The 24,325-nt window shown below is 38.5% G+C and overlaps 7 protein-coding genes across 13 annotated transcripts; 1 reads left to right on the top strand and 6 right to left on the bottom strand.

Moving 5' to 3' along the window:
• Positions 1 to 11: 11 nt before the first annotated feature.
• Positions 12 to 1,140, bottom strand: AT5G16920 (Fasciclin-like arabinogalactan family protein). The gene has a single exon (NM_121698.2). The coding sequence runs from the start codon at positions 1,054 to 1,056 to the stop codon at positions 286 to 288; it is 771 nt and encodes a 256-aa protein (NP_568341.1). The 5' UTR covers positions 1,057 to 1,140; the 3' UTR covers positions 12 to 285.
• A 1,339-nt stretch (positions 1,141 to 2,479) lies between these two features.
• CSLD2 (cellulose-synthase like D2) lies at positions 2,480 to 7,533 on the bottom strand. Its single transcript, NM_001343473.1, has 4 exons — positions 6,866 to 7,533; positions 5,572 to 6,486; positions 4,672 to 5,479; positions 2,480 to 4,589 (listed from the first exon to the last, which is right to left on the bottom strand). The coding sequence occupies exons 2-4, from the start codon at positions 6,459 to 6,461 to the stop codon at positions 2,850 to 2,852; spliced, it is 3,438 nt and encodes a 1,145-aa protein (NP_001318575.1). The 5' UTR covers positions 6,462 to 6,486; positions 6,866 to 7,533; the 3' UTR covers positions 2,480 to 2,849.
• Positions 7,534 to 8,142: 609 nt separating this feature from the next.
• Positions 8,143 to 13,083, bottom strand: AT5G16900 (Leucine-rich repeat protein kinase family protein). 4 transcript variants are annotated; one of them, NM_001343470.1, is made up of 14 exons: positions 13,064 to 13,083; positions 12,820 to 12,959; positions 12,168 to 12,705; positions 11,371 to 11,876; positions 10,876 to 11,020; positions 10,720 to 10,791; positions 10,321 to 10,392; positions 10,162 to 10,233; positions 9,927 to 10,090; positions 9,613 to 9,827; positions 9,380 to 9,506; positions 9,222 to 9,287; positions 8,879 to 9,068; positions 8,200 to 8,791 (listed from the first exon to the last, which is right to left on the bottom strand). In NM_001343470.1, exons 2-14 carry the CDS (start codon positions 12,884 to 12,886, stop codon positions 8,425 to 8,427), a joined length of 2,601 nt encoding a protein of 866 aa, NP_001318574.1. In that variant the 5' UTR covers positions 12,887 to 12,959; positions 13,064 to 13,083; the 3' UTR covers positions 8,200 to 8,424. The 4 variants fall into 4 exon arrangements, with proteins under 4 accessions (NP_197192.2, NP_001331987.1, NP_001331986.1 ...); NM_121696.3 differs by lacking the exon at positions 13,064 to 13,083 and having other exon boundaries at positions 8,143 to 8,791; positions 12,820 to 12,911; NM_001343471.1 differs by lacking the exon at positions 13,064 to 13,083 and having other exon boundaries at positions 8,184 to 8,791; positions 9,222 to 9,379; positions 9,471 to 9,506; positions 12,820 to 12,918.
• A 137-nt stretch (positions 13,084 to 13,220) lies between these two features.
• Positions 13,221 to 16,513, bottom strand: AT5G16890 (Exostosin family protein). The gene is made up of 9 exons (NM_121695.2): positions 15,997 to 16,513; positions 15,626 to 15,799; positions 15,124 to 15,281; positions 14,882 to 15,029; positions 14,543 to 14,658; positions 14,316 to 14,454; positions 14,077 to 14,187; positions 13,868 to 13,936; positions 13,221 to 13,539 (listed from the first exon to the last, which is right to left on the bottom strand). The coding sequence occupies exons 1-9, from the start codon at positions 16,474 to 16,476 to the stop codon at positions 13,399 to 13,401; spliced, it is 1,536 nt and encodes a 511-aa protein (NP_197191.1). The 5' UTR covers positions 16,477 to 16,513; the 3' UTR covers positions 13,221 to 13,398.
• A 117-nt stretch (positions 16,514 to 16,630) lies between these two features.
• AT5G16880 (Target of Myb protein 1) lies at positions 16,631 to 19,226 on the bottom strand. 4 transcript variants are annotated; one of them, NM_180503.1, is made up of 5 exons: positions 19,029 to 19,150; positions 17,964 to 18,526; positions 17,414 to 17,677; positions 17,231 to 17,306; positions 16,677 to 17,153 (listed from the first exon to the last, which is right to left on the bottom strand). In NM_180503.1, the coding sequence occupies exons 2-5, from the start codon at positions 18,480 to 18,482 to the stop codon at positions 17,119 to 17,121; spliced, it is 894 nt and encodes a 297-aa protein (NP_850834.1). In that variant the 5' UTR covers positions 18,483 to 18,526; positions 19,029 to 19,150; the 3' UTR covers positions 16,677 to 17,118. The 4 variants fall into 4 exon arrangements, with proteins under 4 accessions (NP_850833.1, NP_197190.1, NP_001331679.1 ...); NM_180502.3 differs by having other exon boundaries at positions 16,631 to 17,306; positions 17,964 to 18,502; positions 19,029 to 19,223; NM_121694.4 differs by having other exon boundaries at positions 16,676 to 17,306; positions 19,029 to 19,226.
• Positions 19,227 to 19,362: 136 nt separating this feature from the next.
• On the top strand, positions 19,363 to 21,329 carry AT5G16870 (Peptidyl-tRNA hydrolase II (PTH2) family protein). The gene is made up of 8 exons (NM_121693.2): positions 19,363 to 19,434; positions 19,574 to 19,771; positions 19,843 to 19,901; positions 20,015 to 20,074; positions 20,153 to 20,222; positions 20,481 to 20,550; positions 20,718 to 20,744; positions 21,116 to 21,329. Exons 2-8 carry the CDS (start codon positions 19,598 to 19,600, stop codon positions 21,163 to 21,165), a joined length of 510 nt encoding a protein of 169 aa, NP_568340.1. The 5' UTR covers positions 19,363 to 19,434; positions 19,574 to 19,597; the 3' UTR covers positions 21,166 to 21,329.
• Positions 21,330 to 21,602: 273 nt separating this feature from the next.
• On the bottom strand, positions 21,603 to 24,306 carry AT5G16860 (Tetratricopeptide repeat (TPR)-like superfamily protein; the record flags this gene model as incomplete). The annotated part of the gene is made up of 1 exon (NM_121692.2): positions 21,603 to 24,306. The coding sequence occupies one exon, from the start codon at positions 24,304 to 24,306 to the stop codon at positions 21,754 to 21,756; it is 2,553 nt and encodes an 850-aa protein (NP_197188.1). The 3' UTR covers positions 21,603 to 21,753.
• Between the last annotated feature and the right edge of the window lie 19 nt (positions 24,307 to 24,325).

The following is a 24,325-nucleotide window of genomic DNA, read 5'->3' as shown; positions in this document are numbered from 1 at the left end:
AGTATCATGTAAAACTTGTAAGCATAAGTTTATTATTTATATCTAACCAGGCCGAGTACAATGAAAGGGTTGTCAGACAAATAATTTTGGAGGAAAGTCTCTAAAGAAATATTATAAAGGAAATTTAAAAACTAAACTCATAATTTAACTGATTGTTACAATAAGGTTCATCGTTTTTTTTCTTTTACATGTATATAGTAAATATAAACTATAACAAGAGAGTACTATTACACACAATGACACAACGTAACTAAGTGTTATATGTGGTATGTGCAGTATTATACTTCACATGCCGATCAAACTCGCTAATAATCCAAACAAAGGAATAACGATCGAAGTCAGCATTTTCACGTCATGGATGCTAGGAGAATCTGATTTTGGCTGGCTAATCGGACTGCTGACTGGAGGAGGAGCGGTAAGAGTATGATCAGCAGGACGAGAACTATTTTGATCACTATTGTTATGACTATTTTGGTCACTATTGTTGTGACTGCTAGGGCAAGAAATGAAGGGTAATGTGTGATTATTTCGAGGAGAATCGTCGTCGACAGTACTTGGAGATTGTAGTATACCGTCGATTCCATGACATTTGATAGAGCCTAAGCTACATATGTTGCGGCTTATAATCTTGACGTTATTGAGAAAGTAGTTTGATCTTCCACCATTGGAGATCTCGAGGGTGTAATGTGGTAAAGAGGAAGGAACAATGGAGCCATTGGGGATGAGATTAAGGTGCTCGAAAAGAAGAGAAGAAGGGATTGAGTGGCGAAGCAAGAACTCGGTAACCGAATCTTGTTGATTAATAATGTTTGATGTAGAAAGGGTTTTGTCCTTTGGCATCAAGAATGTGACATTGGCTAAGAATCGAGGATTTACGGATGGTAACATGTTGATGAGCATCACAAAAGAGAAGTAATTTGCTTTCTCCATTTCTTCGATGGCGATAGAAAGTTCATGGTTGTTAGGCACATGAGGACTCTTTTGGGCTCTTGTTGATGATGTTACGATGATGACTAACATGCAGAAGGTTATCACATGAGTTTGAATAGCTCTCATTTTTGTAACAAGAAACTTTCTTGTTCTTTTTTGGGGTTTTTTTGGAGATTAGATTGGTGGGATACTTAGATATAATCTCTCATAGTTAGGTGAAGAATTTTGGTAGGTGATAGATAAGGTTTAGCTTTGGACATGCGTGTGTTGTTTTCCCCCAATCGAGTGGTCATAAGGTCATGGTATCCGCATGGTGAACGAGTTTGTAGATAGTTTGTTCAACTAGTATAATTTGTGATATTTACTGTGGATAATACTATAGATCACCAAAACATAACTTCTTAATTATTCCAATTTATTAATTTCTAATATATTTTGTTTCATTTGACAATAATAAAATGTCGAAGAGGATTTTTTTTTTGAAAATATATTAAATAATATATATACGTTTGCCTATAAAAAGACCCTAATAGAAGAATTTGGTTGAATCAATAATCACGAACAAGTAACTAATAATTTCAATTAGAAAATTTTGATTAACGTTCTATAATGTGTTTCTTGGAACTTTTATATAAATAATCCATACGACTATCGGTAAAGTTCTTTCCTCTAAGATCTATCAAACGACATGCGTTTAATCTCAAAATACATAAGATTCTTGTTCAAAAATTATTCACGTACCTGCACCCATAAATCGACAATGCGTTGCATAATTCATAATTGCATTCGCACATGGTTGTCACGTTGAGTCATGAAGATTGAAAGACACGTCTAAATTTTTTCATAAGTATTAAATTTCTCAATAATGTATTTCATATAAAACTATTGTAGGAATACCTATACCCTAACATGTTTCATAAATTAGATTTAGCTTGCGTGTACGACTTTTTCTCTATGAGAATTCTTTTCATGTACTAACATTTTGTTTTTATTACAGTTTATTTTGATTTAAATCAGATATGAGTCCACCCAATCTTGTTCCATGAACTAGATATAGCTCGTTTTGTTCGACTTTTTGGGTAGATGAGTCACTCTCATGTTTTACTTCATTTTTTTTTTGTTAGTTTGGTTTCAATTCTAGTTATTTTAGATTTAGAAAGAAAAAGAAAAACTCAAAACCAAATGATCCAAATTAAAATTCATTTCGGTTATCAAAATCAGGACTTTAAGGTTTCTTATATATGTGACATATTCCCACCATATCCATAGAATGTTGTTATAAGATTAGTTTTTTTTGATAAACCACTAGGGTACATGTGATTGTCAAAATTTGGTATCAGATTAAGTTCAAAAGTCTTCAATCAAAAACCAATTATTGAGAGTACATGGTTTTTCAAAATTTACTTATATTTGACGTTACTTTTAAATGTGAGGTTTCTAATATCTTGTAGCAAACTTATACATGCAATTTTGAAGATGACAAGATAAACTTAATGACTTTAGTAAGACGTAAAGAACCAAATATGTATATATATTCTGGTTTTTAGTACACCATTTTAGTAATAGCTGACTGTCTAGTTCCACCACAAATCAAAGGTTACTTACAAGTCACAACAAATACGACCACAGTGAAAAAATGGCCTCTTTACATAGAAAGTGGAACAAAGGTAATGAGCAAAGCATTCATGTTCATAAACAAATGATACAACAGAGAACCAAAAAAGGACAACGAGGGAAACTAAGTTCCTGCACTCGTTCAAACTATATTTAACCGATCTTTGTCCTAACATGATCCATCATCATCTTCAGACAGAAAGAAAACAAAAAATCTAATAAAGGAATATGATTTAATACAATAAAAAGACAACGAGTTTTTCTTGTTCTGTATTGTGATTTTTGACAAGAAAGAAATCAACCTATCATGGAAAACTGAAGTTTCCTCCGATCTCAGTATTACCAGCCGGTGGATTAATGGCGACCCAAAGAAGAGAAATGGTAATGGCCACAAGACCAGACCAAACATACACAATCGTTGGTGTTCTTCCTCTTCTTCCCATTAGACCTTTAGCAAATGGATAAAGATGTGCCAAAACCCAAAAACTGAAGAACACTCCTCCAATCAGTTTACTCCACTGAGGAACCACACTGTAAATCGTCCTGCTGAATCCAACCGCAATCGCTATCAGATTCACCATAATGATGGTAATCGGAGGGATCATAAGTGAAGTCCATTTCACCATGTACAAATCCGCAAACTCGTCGTCTATATCATCTCCTCCGGATTTACTCGTGAGCGTGAAGGAGATTTCGACTCCTGCTACAACTTTGAGCAAACCTTGAAGCACAGCTGCGAGATGAGCACTTGTTCCTCCAATGAGCCAAAACTGTTCGTTTCTCCACCATTCCTCGAGTGAGATTCCTGACCATTTGATCTCGAGGAGGGCCAGTAAGCAGAGAGTGATGGAGATGATGAGAAGGTAGACTAGGAAAGTGACGTTGAGCGTCTGGACGATGAACTGACCAGAGAAGAGGGAGAGCGCTGGTAGGAAACAGTATACGATGAGGAAGATCGATGTGAACGGGTAGATACCGACGTTTAAGTAGGCAATTCTCTGGAGTATTTTCATTTTCGAGCTTGCGAGAAGAGCGTTGTTACGGGAGAAAAAGATCTCCACCGAGCCAGTAGCCCAACGGAGAACCTGGTGAAGCCTATCCGTCAAGTTAATAGGAGCTGTGCCACGGAAAGCATCCCGTTTCGTCACACAGTAAACCGATTTCCAGCCTCGGTTATGCATTCTATAACCTGTGACAACATCTTCAGTGACTGAACCGTAAATCCATCCGATACGTGATCCCCACTCAGTTTTATCCTCGTACCAGCAAGAGATAACAGCAATGGCTTCTGCTACAGTCGATGCATCAAGAAGTTCTCGAGGAATGGTGAGTGCACCCGGTGGACGCCCGTTTTTAACCGCAGGGTGGTCCGCGAGAGGCCGGCCTTGGAACTCAGCAACGGGAATTGAATCAATGAGGAATGTTGAGTTACCGAACTTCTTCGGGACTAGAGAGAGATTCATCTCTTCGTCATCATAATCACTCATACGCAGAGCTCGGTTTTCTTCAGGAATATTCTTCTTCTTGCTACGAGGGAAACAACAACTCCAGCAACTTGGGGAAAAGTCCTTGCTTCGAGGCGGATTGAATCCATAAAGCGCGATTCTTCGGAAGAGACAACCGGTTCCGACATAAACCGGACCCATAAGCCCATCAAGAGCTCTCATGTTGACGTCAAAGAAGACAGTGTTGTGATTAGCATATCTATCAGATGGGTCAATACCTTCAAACCGCTGCGGAAACTGAACGTAGCAAAGACGATCCCCGCCTCTATCCATCATGAAACACATGCCTTCTCTCAGAGCCTCAGAGTTGTATATGTAATGATCACAGTCAAGATTGAGTATGAACGGTCCATTTGACATAATCGCAGAAGCTCTGACTAAGGCGTTCATGGCTCCAGCCTTCTTGTTATGATCATAACCAGGTCGCTTCTCACGAGAAACATACACAAGGAGCGGGAGTCGAATGTCCACGTCGGTTAGATCAAGAAACCCTTCGGATACTCCGTGTAGTGGTTCATCACTAGGTGGCTTCAACATCACCTGCATTGATCGATAATATGCCAAAACAAAATGAGATATTGAATAAAATAATAACATCTTGAATCTTATACCGACTTTATACCTGAATGATACCCGCGTGGTCTCCCTTGGCATGATCACTGGCAGAAGTCAACCAAGTTCCAGGCCAGTGAGTACCATCAGCCATCCATGTAGCTTTAGGAATCTTCACGGGCTCCATAGGCTCATCGTCCCTGTTCTGCCTCTGCATCTTCATGGCTTTGATTTCTTCTCTGGCATGATAAGCATCAGAACGTCGCCTGATAGAATCAGGCAAGCTGTTAACCCTGACTTTAAACTCATCAAACTCACGCTTAACCCGTCTACGATCCTTCACGAAATCAGACTTCACTTTGTTCTTGTAAGGATCTCTCTTTAAGCTAAAGTAGGAATCAGGATTCCTCGGCTCGATCGCATGTTTACGACAAAAAGGAACCCAAATGTTGGCAAAGCTAGCAGCTTCAGCCATTGCTTCAAACGTAAGAAGCGCCCCTCCATCATCAGATACATAGCAAGAAAGCTTCTCAACAGGATATTCCGCAGCAAGAATAGATAAAATGGTATTAGCAGTGACCAGAGGAGGTTCTTTCTCCGGATCCGCAGTAGAGACAAAGACATCGAATCCAGGAAGGTCGGATTTGCCGGTCGGGTTGCTGGCTGTCGGTGTTTCAAACTTTTCCTTCAAGACTTGAAGATCGGTGGCACGATTAATCGGGCATAGCTTAGGGAGCTGATCAAGAAGCCAAGACAAGGCAAACCATAGCTCACAAACCACAGACATTCCCCATAACCATACAGCGTCTGGGTTTTGATGTTTAACCCTCCAAGTCAAGAACAATGCAAGAACAACTATACGGATAAATATCAAAAGCCTGCATAGAAAGAAAAAAGAACTCTTTTAACATGTTTAGGTTTCGTAAAGTTAAACAATAACAACAAACAATAGACTTGTCTATTTTTATACCTGTATGGACTAATAACACCAGCAGGAATTTTCAGCTTCCGAGTAAGCGGTCTCCACGGTCTGCTCATCAAATCTTGGGCCTCCATACCCATACCGTCACCATCTCCATCTCCATCCTTACCGCTCCCGAAATCCCCGTCCTTTGTCCAAAAAGCATTCCCATAACCATAAGTTCCAGTCGTCTCAAATAACCACCTGTTGTGATCAAAATCTCCAGTCTGACTCCTCATCAAAGCTGATTTATTAGTTGACTTCACCATCGACAATCTTCTCTCCATCTTTGACCCGCCACCCCCAGGCAGCATAGGCCTTTGCTGACCGTTTTCATCAACCTGATCGGTCAAATGCGTGTTCTTGTACGGTTCTTTACACCCGGGGCAAATCCCACCTCCGGTTTTGACAGCATCTATGAAGCAATCCCTACAAATTTTAAAGTCACATTCACAAGGAAGAAGGTCTTGACCTCTCTCATCGCTCATAACCTTAGCATCACAGCCAGGGATCGCGCAAGACGATCCTTTAGAGCCAGCCATTTGTGGATGGTTAGGCTCTGTCTCAATAACTTTGTGCATAAGGTGAGCCCTGGTGTTGCTCTTGAAACCGCCAGTGAACATGGAGTTAGCGACATATTGCTCCTCAACTTTCTGAGAAATGGAAGGGTCCATTGGCTGGTTATCTGGAGTGGGAGGAATGTGAACTGTATAGCTCATGAAATCTTGACCGCCCAACTCGCTATCAAGATCGTCCCTCGAGTAATTGATATAGCGACCCGAGGAAGTTCTTTGAGCAAATTTGACAGAGTGACCAGCAGGTGGCCTTCCAGGCTCCTGAATATCAGAGTTGTTTGATAGATTTGATCGACTTTTATCAAAATGCTTATTAGATGCCATAGTTAGGATCTAACTTGGCAGATCCCTGCAGAAAGAAGTCAAAGACAAAATTAGCAAAAGAAGAAACAAAGACATCTTAAATTCATTCAAAAACATCAACAAAGAAACAGATCAATATATATATATCGATCTAACAACAAACTCATCATCAACATTCACACAAATGAAAAGAAAAGGTAACAATCATTGCTTACTACAACAAAAAGGCACCACCTTTAAAGTTATCAAGACGAATACACTAATTCAAAGTTTCAAACTTTCAAATCCGAGAATATCTCGAAAAGCCCACACATCTTTCTTTAAGCACAGGCTTTAGACATTTTCAGACAAAAAGAGACGATCCCACCACGAACTTATAAGAAAACAATAAAACAAGATTTGAAACTCGAGATTGCTTACAATACCTTCAGAGGAAAGGAACGCTAAGAAGAGAGAAGAAACTCAGATCTTTGAGTTATATAGTAATTAACAGAAGAAGAAGTAGAGACTTTGTTGTTAACAAATCCGTCTGAAGTATTCAACGCGGTCGTGTCGTGCCACCCAACTGGATATTATTATGAGGCATTTGATAAGAAGAGATAGTGAAAGGAAGAAGAAGAGGAGAAAAGGACTTAGTCGTGAGCAAATACTTGAGCACTCCTGCTAACTAATACACGTTAGCCGATTTATCCCCAAAATATATATTCAAAGATCTTAAAATATATATAAAACAAAGAAATTGCCAAATTTTGTAGAATCGAGACGACAAATCAAGAAGGAAGATCTCTACGATCTATTTCGAAATTTTTACTAAGGTAGAAAATTTTATGACGCGGTGAGACAGCGAAGACGAAGGTGGAACGCCGCCGGAAAAAACAAGTTGACGTAGTACACTTTTTTTTTTTTTTCTTGAAACGTTTTAATTGATTTGGGGGGGGGACTGAGGTTTTTCGGACAAGGTAGAGAAGAAAGTAAGAACAACTCTTTTTAACTCTTGTGGTCTTATTTATCTTTTAACGCGTTAAATATTGTTTCCATTTTTTTTCTCTTTCTTGAATAGGGATACCGAAAATTTACTTACCATAGAAGATTAAAGAAATCTCTAATTTATTTGATCTCAGTTCAGTGATTTACAAGTGTTTATAGCAAACAGATACTGTAGAATCCAAGTTTTGAAAATAACTCAAGTGAATTTGAATTTTCTCGGGAAGTCGCAAGTTAAAAATATAATGGCATTAAGAAATGTAAGATTACGAAATCCTCTTATAATAAAGGGGAAATGGTTGTGATTAATGTCATTAATATATCGTTGTTTAGATTAATGTCATTAATATATCATGTTAGTATAAAGCAATTTTGTTTTTGGTATTTTGCAGAATAAAATATGGGAAAATAAAAAAGAATGTCGTAGGGAGGCGTTAATCTCGGGTATCAAAAAACGTGTAAGCACACTGAAAGAGACGATGAGGGTACTTTGGGGAATTTCAAAATAAGGAATGGGAATACGCGGTCGCAGGAGTATTTCTCACCTGTGAATACAAAATGTTTCTTTTTGGAATAATGAGATAACGTGTTACGTGTGTACGTAGCATTGATCAAAAATGTCAATATTTCATATCTATGGGAGTAACTACTACTAACCACGAATAATTCTCATTATACACGTAATAATGTCCCTGTCAACATTAATATTAAATATCTGACATATAGTATTTAATTTGTTGTTATTTTTGAAAATTTATGTGATGAGTGAATATTAATCCACGCTATTACACAAAACGAACCAACAACACACCCCATCGCAGACCAATATTATCAGCGGATCACGTCAAGCGGATCGGATTTGAAAACATCAATTGACTTAATTTGATTTATTATGTTTTGTTTGCAAGACACAAAACGAGAAATACATTTGGTCACAGATCAGAGATCACCACCGTGCATTTGGAGTCATTCCCGAACCAAAACTCTAGTCTTGGTCGTCCTAGGAACTTTTCGAGTCTATGACTTGGTTCAATCCTGTCCTCAGTCTCAGGTTTTCAGATTTGATACACTGTTTAAGCTCCTGAACAACATGTGACATGTCTGGTCTTGCAACCGGAGATGGATCCACACACGACATCGCTAGTTTAAGAGCTTTCCGCACAGAACCAGAATCATACTCGCCAATGAGGTTAGGATCAACAATGGTGCTAATATCACTTCTTGTAAGCATAGTCCTTACACGTTCTGCGATGTGTCGATTTTCGTTAGCTTGCTCAAGTACGGGTTGATTTGTGATTATCTCCAATAACACGATCCCAAAACTATAGACATCACTCTTTTCGGTCAAGCGATATGTTCTGTAATACCTACACAGACAATACATAACAAATCATGTTTCTTTAACCACTCGGAAATTATATTTGGAATGCACCCTGTTCTATATTGATGCTTACTCAGGATCTAAGTATCCAGGAGTGCCTACAACACCAGTCGACACATGGCTTTCCTCTCCAACAGAAAAAGATCTAGACAGTCCGAAATCCGCTAGTTTAGCTTGGAAGTGCTCATCCAACAGTATATTCATGCTTTTGACATCTCTGTGAACCATTAGTGGTTTGCATCCACTATGCAAGTACTCCAATCCTATATTGAAAGTTTCATTTATGTTTAACGTATCATCATAAGTTTGTAGGAGGGGAATTTACAAGGGGGATAAAATTGGACAAAATCAACTTCTTGAGAGGCTTTTTAGTATTGAAAACAGATTAGTTATGGAATGGACGAAATAACACTAACCTAGTGCGGTTTCAACAGCTATGCTTAATCTGTTTTCCCATTTTAAAACACAGTCCCCATGTTTTCCTGTAATAACCAGGAGATACATGTCTAATGAAGATAAGATGTTACTGTATAATTACCTGTCAAAACCACCAAACCATATTATTCATGTCTACCTGAAAGATGCGATTTTAAGTCTCCATTAGCCATGTACTCGTAGATGAGGGCTAAGTGTGCTTGTTCATCACAATATCCAACAAGGCTTACCAAATTTATGTGGTGAACTCTAAGGAGAAGTTCAACCTATCAACCATAAGGAAATCCATTCATCAATGATTATTTGAATCTCAAGGAGAAGCCATAATACCTTTGTAGTCAATTCCATGTTCAAAGTTTGTAGTAAAATCACCTCTGCTTTGAATTCTTTATAGCCTTGAGATGAGGACGGAGAGAGCACTTTAACAGCCACTTGCTCACTATCATTCAAATAACCATGATAGACGACCCCAAACCCTCCTTCACCAATAACTCTTTCAAAGTTATTTGTCATCAACAATATCTCTGAATATGTGATCCTTCGTTTTTTATTTTCCAGAGATAAATTAGCCCGTGACGGATGTAGAGCTGCATAAAAACATCAAGTAAAATATATAGCTAAATAACTTCTAGTAGCTTTTATTCCTGTTTTCTTATAATGTAACATATTTTCTTTATTAACATTACCTCTTATACTTGATGGCCTTTTCTTTATGAAAACAATAATGAGAACCAAAACAGCTATAAAAATGGCTATTGCAGCAGCAACAGGTGCTATGACTGTGGTTTCTTTATTTCCACTTGAACTGTTACACGGACCTGTGGCGCAAAGCTTTGGATTTCCTTCAAACCTACAGAATAAATAGAAATCATCTAAGGGCACAAGTAATAGTTGAAAGAATGTTACGTTTGAAGATCTTACTCCAACTTCAGATTTTTTCGGTCAAGAAGCGCTTGAGGAATGGAACCAACAAGATTGTTATTGCTTAGGTTTCTGTCATGGAAAAAGCTATTATCTCATGAAAATGCAAAGAATTTAGAGAAAACAGAAAGAGATAAGTTCACTTGTTTGAGGACTTACATGAACAACAGTGACTTCATGTTGGCTAGAAACTCAGGCACACCTCCGGTCAACTTGTTATTCGACAAGTCCCTACAGTTATGTTTATTAAATACGGAAAAGAAAAACAAATCACACTACTCTATATCCAATGAAGAAATTGAAATCTGCCTAATCATAGTCATTCATGTGTGAGGATGCAGAAACAAGGTTACATAGAAATAGTTTGTTGAAAAAACAGCGACTGATTTTATATTGGTAATGCAGATGTGCAGCCACATGTGCAGGAAATGATACTAGAAATTAAAAATAAACATCCAAAATTCTTGGTATATATAGTCAATAGAAGTACAAAAACCATACTAAACTTGAAAAACCTATTGATGCTCAAACAGCGCAGTTATTAGAGGCCATACTTACAGTTTCTGTAGCTGGGTCAGATTTTGTATATCTGGCACTATTTTCCCAGTTAATTTATGTGAGGACAGGTCTCTGGTCACATAACACATTTTAGCAGTAAGAAATCTAGAAACGTAACTAATTTATAACAACAATATCACACTTTTAAGTGCTTACAAGGAAATGATTCTTGGTGACGTAGACATGTTCATGTAGCTGCAGTTTAGGCCAGTCCACAAAAACTGCTGGGGAAGACACGGATCTCCTTGCCAGTCGACTCTGCTCAGTTCATAGGTAGCTTGGATAACCTTGATAGATATAACTGTCATAGAGTTAAAGATATACCATACTTAAAACATATTAAAAACAAGAATTAGGTAATATGTTCAAAACAAATTATTTCTTGTGGTTGATACTATGATGATTCCTCTTGATTAATTCTCGCATGAACTAATTTACATAACCTCATCATCATCACTCATGTCTCGTATGTGGACTACTGTTAGATAAAGTGCAATAATTTGGTTCACATTAACTTGCTTTACCATCTGTAGAAAATTAATATGATACTACAGAAAACTGGTCGAGCTAATGGAATAGCATTCCATATAATAGTTTGAGGCATATATCCCAAAATTTTAGTAAAAGTAGTTGAGATATATACGTACGTACCATCATCAGGATTTGTTTCAGAATGTGGAAACTTGATTGCAGTGAATGCCTCCATAGCATTAACCAGAGGTACACGTACTCCCGGAGACGCTTCGCTGCGTACCAGCTGCAAACTGCAGTTACCGCCATCGCATTTGTTCACCACAGTCTCTACAGTACTTACAGCCAAGTCTAAAGGAGTAATACTCTCATCATAACTAATCTTTCCATTCACCACAAAGTAAAAGGTCCTTGTAAATAAAGTTCTCAAGGCCTCGTCAGTGTTTTCCCCAACAGGTTCAAGCTCGGCAAAGTGAACATACAGGTGAATTTGCTCATCAGGGTTATCCAAAGTCCAAATAATGGTCAATCGCGTTCCATTGTCTCCAGGTGTGGCAGCTGATGTTAATGCTGCTTTTGGTGGCTCGTAGTTGTTAGAGTTATTCACATCTAAACTGGTAGTTATCTGCGTCCATTCCGGTAAGAAGAATGGGGACCAAACACGATCATAGACATCGTCAGGATACCTGCGGACATCAGAAAACACATCTACATGGATTGATAAACCATGCATCACTAATTCACCAGTTCACAAACAACTGGTCTATGAAAGACATTACGATCATTAAAAACAATTTCAATACGTCTATTATATAAGTCAAAGTTCATTGGTAAGAGCATTAATAGGAAACTTCCTGATGTTGGTCAGACATTTGAAGGTTTCTTGTATTGTCTTCATGCATCTATATATTGCTAAGTTTAGGGAAATTTTGTATATCAACATCAAATTACAGATTATGATATAGTGCAACACTTACCGGATTAACCGATCTGACTGTCTATAGTACCTCCGAAATAAATGCTTCAAGGAAACGTCTTGGACAACATAAGTATCGTTTCTCAAAAGCCTCAGTTCCAGGGCGGATATGAACGGCAAAGAATTACCTGTCTTGACAAGACAAATCTGCAGAGAGTTTGAACTTGGTATGTGAATAATCTCTTCAACACTGCCATTGACCTTTCCTTCCAAGTCAACTCTTACCCACTTATTAGGACCTAGATACAGATCAAAACTCGGATAATCATTATAACCATCGTAATTTCCATACACAAACACAGCTTTGATCATGTATCTTCGGTTCTGAAGGACATCTAGAGTATAGCAATTTCGTAGCCCATCTGGAAAGTATCTCAGAAACAAATACGGCTTTATGTGTACTGCTTCCAGATTCTTCTGGATTCTACCGCTTATTCCACTAGGGATGTGATCCGCATCCGATGAGAATACTAATCCGGTTACCGGTTCAATATATGGAGGCTCGTTACTCGGCAACCCGCAATCCAAACTGATGAATCCTGGTGAGAGGAAATATAGTTATGAATGATTGACTTTCATCCACGAAATATTGCTTTAGGTTAATCAGTAAACAGACAAAAGACGTGTGCAACAATGCAATAAAATGTGGTTACCTTGTTGAGCCTGAACATAATGTATAATGGCAAATATGAAAAAAAGATAACGATGACGATCCTCCATTTCTGCTACCTCAAAGAACCGCCAGTGTTCTGGTATATGAAGAAGTGCCTATGATCAACTCCTCTGATGGAGACTAATAAAAAACAGTTTTGTGAGGTCAACAATTAAAAGTGCCACCAAAGATATCTGAATCAAAATACATAAATAAAAGTAGCTCAAAATATTTTCTAACTCAACTTGAAAAACTTTAATGTTTGTAGATAATTTCTACAGGCTGGTGGTGAAAAATTCACCCATGTCTATATCATCTGCTAATACTTAAAACGTCGCAAGGGAATAAAATAACAAGCAGACAATGAGAGACCTTTAAATGACGTGAAGAGGACATACACAATTGTATAAAATGTTAGTTTCATAATATTTCCACGTAGCTAAAAGTAGCCAAGTTGCGAAGATGAACAGGAATTACATTATATAAAATAGCAAACAATGTTAAAATTGAATAGGATACACATTCCACAGTATATATCTAGGGTATTCAAGACTGGAATGTGAAGTCAGAGTGATCGGTCTTAAGACAAGAGAGAACTCAAAGAATTGGAGGCTGTAGAGTTGGATCTCCAGCAATCGCATCTGCAAATACTCCTAGATCCTTTCACGACCCGCTGTGACCTCCTCGTGTGAAGCTTGATATTCACCAGCTTTCCGGCTATCTGTCAACGCAACAAACACATCAAGATTTTCTGAATCTTAGATTTCGACATTGCAGTAAGTTCTTCTCACTGACTGATCAAAGATCAAGGCAAATACTTAATTAGACGATTAATGGATAAGCCGAACACACATGGTGCTGAACAATCAGGATAATTAAGGAAGAGACCTTGCCATTGTACAACACAAAAGGTGAAGTTTTTATACTCTGTTTTTTTTCACAATATCAAAATTAAGTTACCACATGTACATTCTGTCAGATATTATTAAGCTTTTGATTTCTTTTCCATCTTAGTTATAGAAAGGTATGTAAGTTTTGTAGGTACATACCATTCTCCATGTCAAGTCCTCTGGACCTAATGGCTGAGCAGGGCTCGAATATAGGAAATGGCGAGAGTACTGGAAAAGTTTAAAACAACCATATTACTTAATATATATAAAGATCCACTGCCCAAGTAAGGTTGCTATGCCCTTTCGTGTAAGGCGAACTATGCATTTTGTAACATCAAAGTTAGTGATAAGGAAAACTAAGTACTTACTTGAGCAAGATTATTCTGCAACCCCTTGACTTGGAAGGGCGTAAGACTTCTCAGATGGTTTACAAGCCACCCTGGCTGTATTGCATCACTGGAAGAAACAAGCACAGCAACCTGAAAGGTAAACAAAAGCAAAAGAAAAGAGAGCGAACAGTCATACAAACTTTGCTTCATATCTAAACTAATTCAGACAAAAAATGGTTATAATTCAGAGCACCAATGTAATACGTTTTCTAGCATACCTTCTTGTAATCAAGTATTCCTTCAAAAGGAAATTCCAACTCGTCACTGACTATAACAGGTATACAGCCACTGACAATGGCATCAAACAACCTCGCTGAAGATGGTGTGTCACCAGCAGGACACAAACAGAATAAAGATCTGATAGAAAGGCAGAAATAGTTAGAGAAAGTTGAAAGAAAAACTAAATGTGCTGCAACCAAATGGGTCAAGGAGCCACCCAATATACCTACGCATGCCACGTTGCGCTGCCAATTTTCCTCCCTCTCCGGCAGTCCCCTCAGAAATTATTATATCCTTGATACCACTTAATTCTGCACCAAGTTTGGCACGTATTTTACCCCCCTAATACAAATTCAGCAACCAAATCATGAGACACAAAATTATAAGAAAAGGCAAAGGTCGACTGAGAGCTTTCCCAGTATAATGAGGTATTCCAATTATTTTTATATAACAAACAAAGTATACCAACTATTATGGGAAATCCTAAAAGCCACCGACACAAGAAAAGGCAAGAGCATTTGATGTAACTTGTAAAATGATAAATTAGAAGGGGCATGACTCTCACTGCATTTCGCTTAAGCCGCCCTCGGAAAAAAAGTAATGTGGTTCTCATTGGTGCACTTTCTGACAAGCATTTGGTATCACAGATATCAACATTGGGAACATAAGGAAGAATTAGGTCTTTCTCCAATGAAACTTGCCCAGGCTTATACCTACGAGGTCAAGTTCAAACAGAATAAAAAACGTATAGCTAAGAGAGCAGATTACATGACTTGAAATCAGTTATAGAAAGAAATCTAAACTCACCAATTGCCAGTGGAGTCCATATCTGGTAAAAGCCAGATTGCGTTTTTCACAAATTTGCGGACAGACTTGAAGGACCAAGGATGATGAATAGGAAATATGTGATCCCTTCCCTCGGACCTCTTCCAAGCAGGCTGATCAGTGACCCACTTCAAAGCTTCCTACAGTTTAAAAAGAGTTAAAAAATATATTACCAGTAAAATCTGGCATCTCATGTTTTTCAACTAATACATCTCCCATTGAGGCAGGCTTAACCTGAATCAACTAAGAACAAATATAGAACAGTTTTAAGAAATCACATGCAATAGACCATTCAGATGCTCTGAGCTCCTGAGATGTGGTAAAATCTACAAACAGGATCTTTCAGGATATAACTTCAAACATTCTTAAACACGAAGTTTTAAATCAGCTTGTACTTTTCAAATAAAGGACATGGAGATGAAAACTATCTAAAACTGAAAATTAAATCTAATGCTACAAATATATAATCAAAGCTCACTCACACCCTATAGAGTGCTTTGCATTGCTGCTTCTCCAACAAGAAAAAGCTGATTGTAGTGAAAAACGGAACATAGAAAAAGTCGGCGTCCTGCTGCTTCTGAACTCTCACGACACTTTTCAAACGCCTTTCAGATTCAGGAGATATCAGATCAGCCCAAAGCCAATAGTCAATAGAATGCTGCAATATAGAAAAAAAAATAGACAAGTTTATTCAGGCTACACAAGTGAAGAACAAACAATTGAACAAAACCACAAACCTAATCACGATTCTCGGTTGAATTGGCTTCAATTCAATTCAATCGTCCAACCAAAATTACCAATGGCACAAGAAATCTAACAACCAACCAAAATGATCAATTAAGCTTCTTATAGTACCTGTTCGATTAGACGATGCACAGGGCTACCATTAGAGGTAGCATTCGAAGTCTCTTTGTAAGTATTGTGAAATAACCAGAGAAGATCGAAAGTAAACTTCTTCGGCATCTCATACACGTAAACCTTAATCGGAAATTCAACAGGATATCCCGGATCTTCGTTCAACCAACGATTCTCTCTCTCGAACACCATCTCATCGAGCTTCCTCACATCATCATCACTCTCGCCACGCACCGTGTCGTCTCTAACCGGTAACGAGAGCTTCGGAGCTTTATATATTAAGAAATGCTCAAGCGAGGTAACGAAGGACGTCTCTGGTCGGTCCGACGGGTTGGGATTGGAGATGGAGGCTCGGGAGGAGGAAGAAGAGGTGTAGAGGATGACGAGTAGAGAGACGGTGAAGAGAGAGCCGATGAGGATTAGGGTTTTGGATCTGGGTCTGGAGGAAGTAGAACGATGATTTTGCTGTTTTCCAGACATTGTGAGATCTGCTTCTTCGAAATCTGAGTTCGATTACAAATTTCTGTTACTCAGTTGTTGCATATTACTATGAATGTGGAAAGTGACGATGCGCTTCACTTAACCGCGATTGCGTCTGCGACTGTAAACGCTAAATTGAAACAAAGTTTGTGTTCAAATGTGCACGATAGCAATTGGATAGATGTCAAAATGTGTTTGATAGCAGAAACTAGAATAGAATGTATTTCAAATCTCATGTGCCATCATAACAAATCTCCTTTATAAACCATCACACAAGTCAAAGAGATCTCCAAACACAGATTACTTACATTGAACCTGTTCATTCATACTACCAATTAAACACCAAATACATTATAAAAGATTTATTATGTCGCCTGAAAGTATCCGTCTCAGAATCGAATGAGATCGTCGTTTTTGGATGAGGACTGCTCCTTTTTTGGGTCATGATCTGGATTAGTCGAAGAATCACAGCCGTTTTTCTTACCGAATATCATCTCATCAAGATCATCCATCATGTCATCTCCACTACCACCCCCTCCATGGAATCCACCTCGAACACCAGAAGATTTTCTAACCAGAGATTCTTCTCTTCCATGAATTGGAGAGTCATCGGGCTCTTCAGCAACGGGAATCATGGCTGGTTCATGTGAGGTTAGCGGTGCAGAGGGTTTGTTCATCTCCTCATACTTAGACAGCGTTTTCACTAGCTCGTCGTTCACATTCAAGGCTTCGAAAAGAAGGGCTTCGTTTTCACCTGCTGTTTCAATGATTCTTTGGACAGTGGTTTGAGATTGACGACATTGTTGTACAAGTGTCGTTGTTAAGTCATCCTGCAAATCAGAGAGATAATGAAAATATATCGCCGATATCCCATGTTATATCCATTATTACATTAGAATTACAGGAAATGATGCCTAATAATTCCGAGTCAATTTACCTGTAAAGCATCATGTTGAGGCGAGGAGGACAGAACCGTGGAAAGAAGTTCAATGCTGTTTCTTGCTATATCAAAAGCTTCCTTTGTCTGCTCAGCAGTAAAGCTTCTTACAGGCACATCATACTGGATATGTGCAGGTTCATGCACATGCTGAGGAAGATCAGCATTCAGTTCTGGTGCTGGAGTTGACCGAGCAGGAGTGAAAATAGGTGCCAAGCTTTCGTTGTCTCGTCCAGGGAAGCGAATACCTCTTGCTTTTAAGCTCTATAGTATAGGAAAAAATATAAAAACATTAAAGACCTAATCATAATGAATTCTGACATCAGACCTCACAGCTTTTCATTTTTCAATCAATTCCTGCAACAAGCTAGTCGATTGAGCCAATTCATTGAAACAATAGTCATTTGTCTGTTTTGTTCAAAACCCATATGCTTTGGCCAAAACAGTTCAACTCAACATAAGATAGTGGTATCTTCAATAAAGTATTGTAAATGAAACTGTATTGTTGAATTTAATAGCGTAAAATTATTTGGTACCAGGTCATAGTTACCTTATAAGTTTCTTCGAAAACTGGTAGGTAGCGAAGTTCACTGGTTGATTCTCCCCAAGCTTCAATCAGCATCAAAGCTTTGTTTCGGTTATTAACAACTGTTTGTGGATCATCAATCAGCTTTACCATTTCATCAAGGACTCTCTCTGCTGCCACCTCTGAAAACGCCTTCTCACAGTTCTTAACACACGTCTCGAGCAAAACCAAGGCAAGGTACTGAATCCTCGGCTGCTTCATCATAATCCTCTTCTTTATACCACGGATCAACTCAACGCTATTAATTGTCTCTTGATTTATCATATCACAAATTTCCAAATTCATATCCCAGTCAGGTTCCTCTAGATTCTCAGTAGTAGCATCTTCGACTATTTTATCAGTTGGGTTTGGACCTTGAAAAAGTTCCTTCACTTTAAAGCTCATTGAGCTCACACCAGCACTGATCTTGTTGCTCACTTCCGAACCTCCGATCTTCAGGCGCTCACCAAATGCGGTAACTTTGTCCATAAGATTGTCACCCATCTTTGCTGATACTCAAAAACCTGTAAATGAAAAACAGCAAGAACCTGGAATTGTACATACAGAACAAACCAGAAAGCAGCTGAAACATCAACTTGTTCAAGTATCCTTCAATGATACTAAACAATAACGAGCACGAAAGGAAATACTAACAATCAATAATATACACCTACGAATTCTGCAGAGATTCATACAAAATCAAATACACAAAAAGGTTCAAACCCGGTTAAACCAGGTTTTCAGATACGATCTCTTCGATCATACAAATATTCTTCTCGATCCAACAAAATTTGCTCAAGGAAACTGGTTTAACCAGAAATTAAACAGTTTTTTACGGATGAATGTAATTAGGGTTTGCTGAGAAAAACCGAATTCGATATTCGAAGATCAAAATTCGAAAGAAAATAGAAAAATTCGTTTTGGTCAACAAAAACCCTAATAAGGAAAATAACATTTCATATGATCGAAAAACCCAGAACTAGATCGATCAACACGGAAACAGTAACCAAAAAACAGCGAAATCACAAGTAAATTAACGCGAATTTCTACCTTTGAGATTGAACAAAGAGATGAGAAGCTCGAAGAACAAAGCTCGATCTGGTAATAGAAGACGGAGACTAGAGAGGAAAATCTGCGACAAGGTCAATGCCCGTTGACGCCGTACAAATCCTGAAGAAGAAGAAAACTGCGTTCCTTTTTTAAGTGTTTGGTCGTGGGAATTACTTTATCCTGACTATGTTTCCCTTCCTTTACGCTAAACATTATTTTCAAAAAGATATGCTTTTTTATTTTTATTTTTTTCATATCAACCAATCACGTTACGCAATTTCATCCAACGAACCAAAAAATAATCGATCATTAAATGTTTTTTTTTTTTTTTCTTGCCAGTAAAATCTTCACGCCGGTTTCAGGAAAAAAAACTTCATCATCGGAGCCGTTTCTCTCTCTCGAACTCGTAAGCTTTCTTCGATTCTCTTCTTTAGACCATTGATGAGAATCTTAATTGTTCCCTTTCTACTGTAGAAACTTGAGCTAGATTACGTTGAGGTAATTCAATTTTAGATACTCAAATTCAATCATTTTGTTGTCTGTAGGATTTAAGTATTTGAATCTTGCCAATGGATTTGACGTGGTTAAGTGCCCTAATTGTTGGAGCTGCACTTGGATACTGCATTGGCACTCGCCGTTCCAAACCTGTTGTTGCTGCTGTTGATAAGGATATCAAAACTCAATCCTCCAAAAGTCCACTCGAGATTGAGAAACTCGCTGATATTCTCGATGATTTCAAGATGGTAGTTAGCTACATTTTTCTCTCTACTGTTATGGAATCACAAAATTGTTGAATTGAGTTTTGTATACTCAGGTTTTGGTGGTGAGAAATGATCTTAAAATGGGTAAAGGAAAGATTGCAGCTCAATGCAGGTGATAAACTAATCATGCTCTCTTTTACTATTTTAAGTGTTTAATTCATGTTTATCATTCTTACATTTGAGTGTTCTTATTCTGATTCGTTTTATTGGTCTGCATTTCTGCAGTCATGCAACTTTAGGATTATACAAGAAGCTTGTTCGTCGAGCGCCAAAAGCATTGGACTGGTATGCCTCTAAGTCATGATCAATTCCATTTGTTACTTAATATATGGATTGAATTAACAGTATAGGTTGCTATTGCAGCTGGGAGGAATGTGCACAGCCAAAAGTTGTTGTGAAAATCGAGGACGAGGACGAGATGCTAGAATTGCAAGTGAGTTTACTAAAACAAATTGTAGTAGACTGTAAAGTGGATTTTTTTTATTGAACTATATTTTGGATTCACAGCTTTAGTGCTGTTGCCAAATTGATCTTCACGGGCTTTGCAGGAGTTGCCAGATGTTAGTTTCTTGATAATTTCTGAGTTCTGACCATATACATGAATACTTAAGGGGAATTTGAGATATCATAGAGCTTATCTTGATTTTTCCCATTTCTTATATCTTGTATTGACTGTTCACAAAATTGTCAGGAAAGAGCTAAATCCCTTAAACTGCCTACCCATATCACCATTGATGCTGGAAGAACACAGATTGCCCCAAGTGAGTTTCATAAGTTCCTCCCCTCTTGAACTTGAAATCCCTTGGTGCTTTAAACTTTATGATTGCTAGTTAATTGCCAGGGAGAAAGCTCTCTTGATTCAATCTTCTTTCGTAAGTATCATTTTCTGCGAAAATGTGAATCTAATAATACGTCATGTTCTTTCCAGATTCAAGGACGGTTATGGCTATTCTTGGTAAGTTGTTATTTTTAAGATATGTGTTTGAAAGTTAAGACTCTGATGGACAAGTGATGAGTTTGAGAGTTGCAAATCACACTTACCCTAGAGAAATGTACTAGTTTATTAGTTCATGACTTCTCTTGATTGCTTGGTGCTTGTCCTTGACCCTGAATGGAATCTATAGTTCATAAGAATCCAAAATATGAAATGTAAGCTCAAAAGTTGACTCGGTCAGAAGAGGGTGTATACTTTCTGCGTGGTATCCAAATTCATATGCACCGTTCTATGACCAGGAGTTAGAGATTCTTGTAGCAGAATTTGTTTATCGGATATTATCAGCATTTCTTAACACAACATTCCAACGCTTATAGATTTTACTTCTGCAGGACCAGTCGAAGTTGTTGATGAAGTAACAGGTGGACTAAAGCTTCTTTAGCAGATTCGAATTTCGATATGACATTTCTTCAACCTGATCTCTCAGATGGACCAAGCAGAAAGGAGAGACATGAACTCCACCTTCTCTGTTCGCCCGAGGTTACCTGTGAGAAATCTGTAGTTGTTACGTATACTCGTTCCTGATGATGACGAAATATTCATTTTAAAACATTTTCCCCATTTTTCATGGGCATGTAGCATTTCCCTCTACCAATGGTGATATCATCTTTTTTTGCTGGATTTGTATTAGAAGTATCAAAAGCTCGAGCCTTTTTTGGCACATTGAGAAAATGGCTTGTTCTAATGCCAGTTCATGGGAGTGTTGGCTATATGAACATTTCAAATGTAACAACAGATCTTGTTTATTGAAGATAAACCCATGGTATGGAGTGTGATTATCTACCAAAAATAAAGAAGAAAGCTATTCATCTACAAAATTTGCTTAAATTATATAATCTACATGAGGTGTTTAACACAGTGCTTATTATCCCTTTCTTTGTCCCTTTAGATCGTTCCTGAAATCTGCTGTAGCCATGTCAAAACCCTCAGGTTGCTTCCGTGTTTGGTAGAGTGCATAGAGAGAGCATCATCACCAGTAACCTTTGCATGAACACGATCCATTTTTGAAATGATGGAAGCGACTTGAGTCCCTCAATATAATATCATGATCAATGATTCTGGACATGTATGTGAATGCTGTATGGCAATCACCACATACCCGTAAATTCTTAGTAATCCTGATAGCAGCACCTTGCGGAGTTGTTAGAATACCATATGCAAGAGCTAACTTCTCACTATGCTCGAAAAGAAGATCATCTTTCTCTTCATCGTCTACATCATGAAGAGCAAAGCCTGTTTCAGGAACATAACCAATGTCCTTGATGCGTTGCATGTGATCTAAGAGGACCTGGTATATTTCCTTAGCGTGTGGATGAGTTTTATCACCCACGAAGAACGTAGTAGTTCCTTTAATTCCTTCAACCCAACTACAACCAGGTCTTTTCTTAACTCCTTTATGTCTCATCAATGATCTGATCCTAGTCACATCTTTCCAACGCCCTGCATTTGCATACAAATTTGAGAGTAATGTATATGATCCATCATGATTAGATGCTAATTCTGTTATTTTTTCCGCAGCGTACTCCCCGAGTTCAACTTTTCCGTGGATTCTGCAGCAACTGAGAAAAGCAACCCATACCACAGGAGGAGGCTCCATTGGCATTTCTTCAATGAGACGCAAAGCTGCATTCAACCGGCCAGCACGACCTAACAAGTCAACCAAACATGCATAATGCTCCGGACCAGGACTAACCCCAAAAACAGTTTTCATTCTATTGAAATACTCCATGCCCTGATCAATCATTCCTGAATGACTACAAGCATATAATACAACAAGTAATGTAACACCATCAAGCTTAAAACCTATTCTCCTCATTTCATCAAAGATTCCAAGAGCTTCTTCTCCATAACCATGCATACCATAACCCGTCATTAGAGATGTCCAAGTAACTTCATTTTTCGCCATCATATTGTCAAATACAAGGCGGGCATCACTGATGCTTCCACATTTTGCATACATGTCTATTAGACAGTTTGATACGAACAGCGGTACTGCATTCTGCTGGTTGCGCAACGCATAAGCATGAATCTGCTTGCCAATTCTTAGTGCAGCCAAACTGGCACATGCCACGAGGGCACATGATATGGTAAAAGCATTTGGTCTTGTTTGGCAATCTTCCTCAAACATCTCAGATAAAAGTTCGAGAGCTTTATTTGCATCCCCGTGCTGGGAGTATCCACCTATCATCACAGTCCAAGTCACAACATCCCTTTCCTTGGGGGAAAGTGAATCAAACATAGCACGTGCAGTATCAACCTTTTTGCACTTAGCGTACATGTCAATCAGTTGATTGATTACCATATTCTCATCACCATGACCGTTCTTACGCAAGTCTATGGGATATTTGATGGCATAACAATGAATCTCTTTACCATGCATCAATGCTCCAACAGAAGCACAACCCGAAAGAACCGAAATAAGCGTGACTTCATTTGGTTTTATCCCAGAAGACAACATCTGCCTACACACACCCAAAGCTTCATATCCAAGTCCCCGTTGAGCATACCCTGAAATAGCAGCACTCCAAGTAACAACATCCATTTTTATTTTCTCTTCCTGCATCTTCTCAAATAACCTAACAGCATCTTCAAACCTTCCAATCTGTGAATACCCAGCAACCATAGCATTCCAAGATACTACGTCCTTCACTGACATGTTCGAAAACACCGTGTTTGCCTCATCCATCATCCCACACTTTGCATACATATCCACCAAGCAATTCCCTACAAACATATTCTGTATCATCTCACTTGTGACTGCAAAACAATGCAATTGCTTCCCTAGTGAATGAGTTCCTAGGGAAGCACAAGGAGGAAGAACATTCACAAGGGTAATATTATCAGGTCTACATCCGAATTCATTGGTCATCCTGCTAAACATTTCAAGCGCCACCTTAGGTTTGCCTAACTTTGCATAACTTTCTATTATAGAGTTCCACGATACAACATCCCAAACAGACATTTCGTCGAACACCTTCCGTGCATCACTCAATGAACGACAACGGGAATACATAGCAACAAGCGCATTCCCAACAAAGACATTGGAGATAAATCCAGTTACCAGAGAAAGCGCGTGAGCAGATTCTCCACAACGAACGGAGGATATCTCGCCGCAAGCCTTGAAGACGAAGGGGAATGTGTAATTATCCGGCGTCCATGACAGAGAATGCATAAGGCCGAACAAATAGAGACATTTATTGGCGCAGCCATTGTCGCCGTAGCTGCGAATGAGTGAATTCCAATGGTAGACACCAGCGTCAGATGGAGGAAAACGACGGAGGAGAGATACGGCATGAGATAAGCAACCGACGGAGATATAGGTGGAAATGAGGTGGGAAGTGAGATTCAAGGTTAGGATTCCGAAAGAGAGGAGTTTCTGGTGAATAAGCTTGACCTGAGAGATGGTTTTGCATTTGTGAATAAACGGCGGTGTTATCTCCGGCGCCGATGTCGAGAAGAGAGAGACTTTAATGTACTGGTGAGATTTTGCGGCGGCGTTGGGGATGAGAAGGCGGCGGATCATACTACTGTAACTAGAGTGG

Source organism: Arabidopsis thaliana, chromosome 5 (genome assembly GCF_000001735.4).
Source record: "Arabidopsis thaliana chromosome 5, partial sequence".
Lineage (NCBI taxonomy): Eukaryota > Viridiplantae > Streptophyta > Magnoliopsida > Brassicales > Brassicaceae > Arabidopsis > Arabidopsis thaliana.
This window is presented reverse-complemented; position numbering and strand designations above follow the sequence as displayed.